Source organism: Penaeus japonicus, unplaced genomic scaffold (assembly GCF_977035675.1).
Source record: "Penaeus japonicus unplaced genomic scaffold, GWHDUDI00000001_assembly GWHDUDI00000073, whole genome shotgun sequence".
Taxonomy (NCBI): domain Eukaryota; kingdom Metazoa; phylum Arthropoda; class Malacostraca; order Decapoda; family Penaeidae; genus Penaeus; species Penaeus japonicus.
The window spans coordinates 24,804-28,010 of record NW_028234475.1 but is presented as its reverse complement, the minus strand read 5'-3'; the positions used below and the strand labels follow the sequence as shown (position 1 = coordinate 28,010).

The 3,207-nt window shown below is 43.5% G+C and overlaps 1 protein-coding gene across 1 annotated transcript; it reads left to right on the top strand.

The window, feature by feature from the left end:
• The first annotated feature begins 242 nt into the window (after nucleotides 1-242).
• LOC147466545 (histone H2A-like) lies at nucleotides 243-898 on the top strand. Its single transcript, XM_086535360.1, has one exon. The coding sequence runs from the start codon at nucleotides 455-457 to the stop codon at nucleotides 896-898; it is 444 nt and encodes a 147-aa protein (XP_086391486.1). The 5' UTR covers nucleotides 243-454.
• Nucleotides 899-3,207: the final 2,309 nt, after the last annotated feature.

The window sequence follows — 3,207 nt, the reverse complement described above, 5'->3', positions numbered from 1 at the left end:
AAGGCGGGAAGCCTCGGCTGCAATGCGCTCAAAGATGTCGTTCACGAACGAGTTCATGATGGACATGGCCTTGGAGGAGATACCGGTGTCGGGGTGGACCTGCTTCAACACCTTGTAGATGTAGATGCTGTAGCTCTCCTTCCTCCTGCGCTTCTTCTTCTTATCACCCTTGGTGATAGACTTTTGGGCCTTACCGGCCTTCTTGGCAGCCTTTCCGGAAGTTTTGGGTGGCATCACGGTGGTTATACCTTGAGTAAACACCGATAAGGATTTTTCCTTTTATGGGCCGACACGGGCGCCAGCCTCAGGTGAGTGAGCCCCAGCTAGTGGCTCAACGGGCGTGGGAACCGTTGCCATCTAACGCTATCGGTAAGTTTCAACGGTGGGCGCCTATAAATAGGTAAGCTCTGGTTTTGGCTTGCAAGGTTTTTGAGATACCTATAAAGCAAGCATCATGTCAGGTCGTGGAAAGGGTGGTAAGGTCAAGGGCAAGTCAAAGTCCCGCTCGAGCAGGGCCGGCCTTCAGTTTCCTGTAGGTAGGATTCACCGCCTTCTGCGTAAGGGAAACTACGCTGAACGTGTCGGAGCAGGTGCCCCTGTGTACCTGGCTGCCGTCATGGAATACCTGGCTGCTGAGGTTCTCGAGCTGGCAGGTAACGCCGCCCGTGACAACAAGAAGACCCGTATCATCCCCCGTCACTTGCAGCTGGCCATCCGTAACGACGAGGAACTCAACAAGCTCCTCTCTGGTGTGACCATTGCCCAGGGTGGTGTCCTGCCTAACATCCAGGCTGTGCTCCTCCCAAGAAGACTGAGAAGAAATAAATCTTTCTCTCAGTTGCCTCTTTTCAACAACATCGGCTCCTTTCGGAGCCACAAAATCTCCCTAGAGATGTAATTGACTACTCAACTCTATCAATCCCAAACTAATAAACTACCTACTTAACCTCAACCTCAAACCCCAAGCCCAAATGCATAGATTGCAATATCAATGTCATATTCTTCAATAACATTGTCATCATACTCAACTTCTCAACAACCAACAAAACAACTCACCAATGCCCCCACACCATACTAAATGCCAATCAACTAATTTACTTATCACCCACCCAAAATCAATTTAAAATTCCAAAAATTAGTGTTCATAAAGAGTGAGAAAGAGAGAGAGAGAGAATCAAAGCGAAAGAAAACATGAGAGAGAGAGAGAGAGAATCAATGCGAAATAGAGAGAGAGGGAAAGAAGAAGGAGAGAGAGAAAGAGAGAGAGAGAGAGAGAGAGAGAGAGAGAAAGAATCAAAGCGAAAGAAAACATAGAGAGAGAGAGAGAGAGAGAAAAAACATAAAGAGAGAGAGAGAGAGAGAGAGAAAACATAAAGAGAGAGAGAGGGAAAGAAGAAGGAGAGAGAGAGAATCAATGCGAAATAGAGAGAGGGAAAGAAGGACAGAGATAGATAATCAATGCGAAATAGAGAGAGAGAGGGGAAGAAGAAGAAGAAGAGTGAGAGGGAAAAAGAAGAAGAAGAGAGATAGAAGGAAGGAGAGAGGGAAAGAAGAAGAAGAAGAAGAAGGAGAGAGGGAAAGAAGAAGAAGAAGAAGGAGAGAGGGAAAGAAGAAGAAGAAGAAGGAGAGAGGGAAAGAAGAAGAAGAAGAAGGAGAGAGGGAAAGAAGAAGAAGAAGAAGAAGGAGAGAGGGAAAGAAGAAGAAGAAGAAGAAGAGAGGGAAAGAAGAATAAGAAGAAGGAGAGAGGGAAAGAAGAAGAAGAAGAAGGAGAGAGGGAAAGAAGAAGAAGAAGAAGGAGAGAGGGAAAGAAGAAGAAGAAGAAGAAGAAGGAGAGAGGGAAAGAAGAAGAAGAAGGAGAGAGGGAAAGAAGAAGAAAAAGAAGGAGAGAGGGAAAGAAGAAGAAGAAGAAGAAGAAGAGAGGGAAAGAAGAAGAAGAAGAAGGAGAGAGGGAAAGAAGAAGAAGAAGAAGAAGAAGGAGAGAGGGAAAGAAGAAGAAGAAGGAGAGAGGGAAAGAAGAAGAAAAAGAAGGAGAGAGGGAAAGAAGAAGAAGAAGAAGAAGGAGAGAGGGAAAGAAGAAGAAGAAGAAGAAGGAGAGAGGGAAAGAAGAAGAAGAAGAAGAAGAAGAGAGGGAAAGAAGAATAAGAAGAAGGAGAGAGGGAAAGAAGAAGAAGAAGAAGGAGAGAGGGAAAGAAGAAGAAGAAGAAGGAGAGAGGGAAAGAAGAAGAAGAAGAAGAAGAAGGAGAGAGGGAAAGAAGAAGAAGAAGGAGAGAGGGAAAGAAGAAGAAAAAGAAGGAGAGAGGGAAAGAAGAAGAAGAAGAAGAAGAAGAGAGGGAAAGAAGAAGAAGAAGAAGGAGAGAGGGAAAGAAGAAGAAGAAGAAGAAGAGAGGGAAAGAAGAAGAAGAAGGAGAGAGGGAAAGAAGAAGAAGAAGAAGAAGGAGAGAGGGAAAAAAGAAGAAGAAGAAGAAGGAGAGTGGGAAAGAAGAAGAAGAAGAAGGAGAGAGGGAAAGAAGAAGAAGAAGAAGAAGAAGGAGAGAGGGAAAGAAGAAGAAGAAGAAGAAGGAGAGAGGGAAAGAAGAAGAAAAAGAAGAGAGAGAATCAGAGCGAAACAAAGCATAAAAAGAGAGGCAGAGAGAGAGGAAAAGGAGAGAGAGAGAATCAAAGCGAAACAAAACATAAAAAGAGAGAAGGAAAGAAGAAGAAGAAGAGGGAAAGAGGAAGTAGAAGAAGAAGAGGGAGAGTCAGAGCGAAACAAAGCATAAAGAGAAAGAGGCAGAGAGAGAGGAAAAGAAGGAGAGAGAGAGAGAGAGAGAGAGAGAGAGAGAGAGAGAGAGAGAGAGAGAGAGAGAGAGAGAGAGAGAGAGAGAGAGAGAGAGAGAGAGAGAGAGAGAGAGAGAGAGCATAAGATCAAATCAAGAAAATACATAGTATACATAAATAAAAGGGCGGGGGCATAGACAGAAAAAAAGTAAAACGCGAAACCACAAAAAGAAGAAACAATAGTAAACCGTACAAGTGATAGCAGAAAGAGAAACTATAAAAGAAACAAAATAAAACGATAGAACAACAAACAAAGAAGACAAGACACGAAAAAAAAAACGAAAGACCACCAAGAAATAGAGACGAAAGAGAAAAGAAGGAAGGAAAAGAACACGAGAGGGAAGAAGAAGAAGAAGAAGAAGAAAAAAAAAAAAAAAAACAGGGGAAAGA

Bases quoted from the DNA above. Each gene is read 5' to 3' on its own strand.
- LOC147466545 (XM_086535360.1), top strand. From the start codon at position 455: ATGTCAGGTCGTGGAAAGGGTGGTAAGGTCAAGGGCAAGTCAAAGTCC.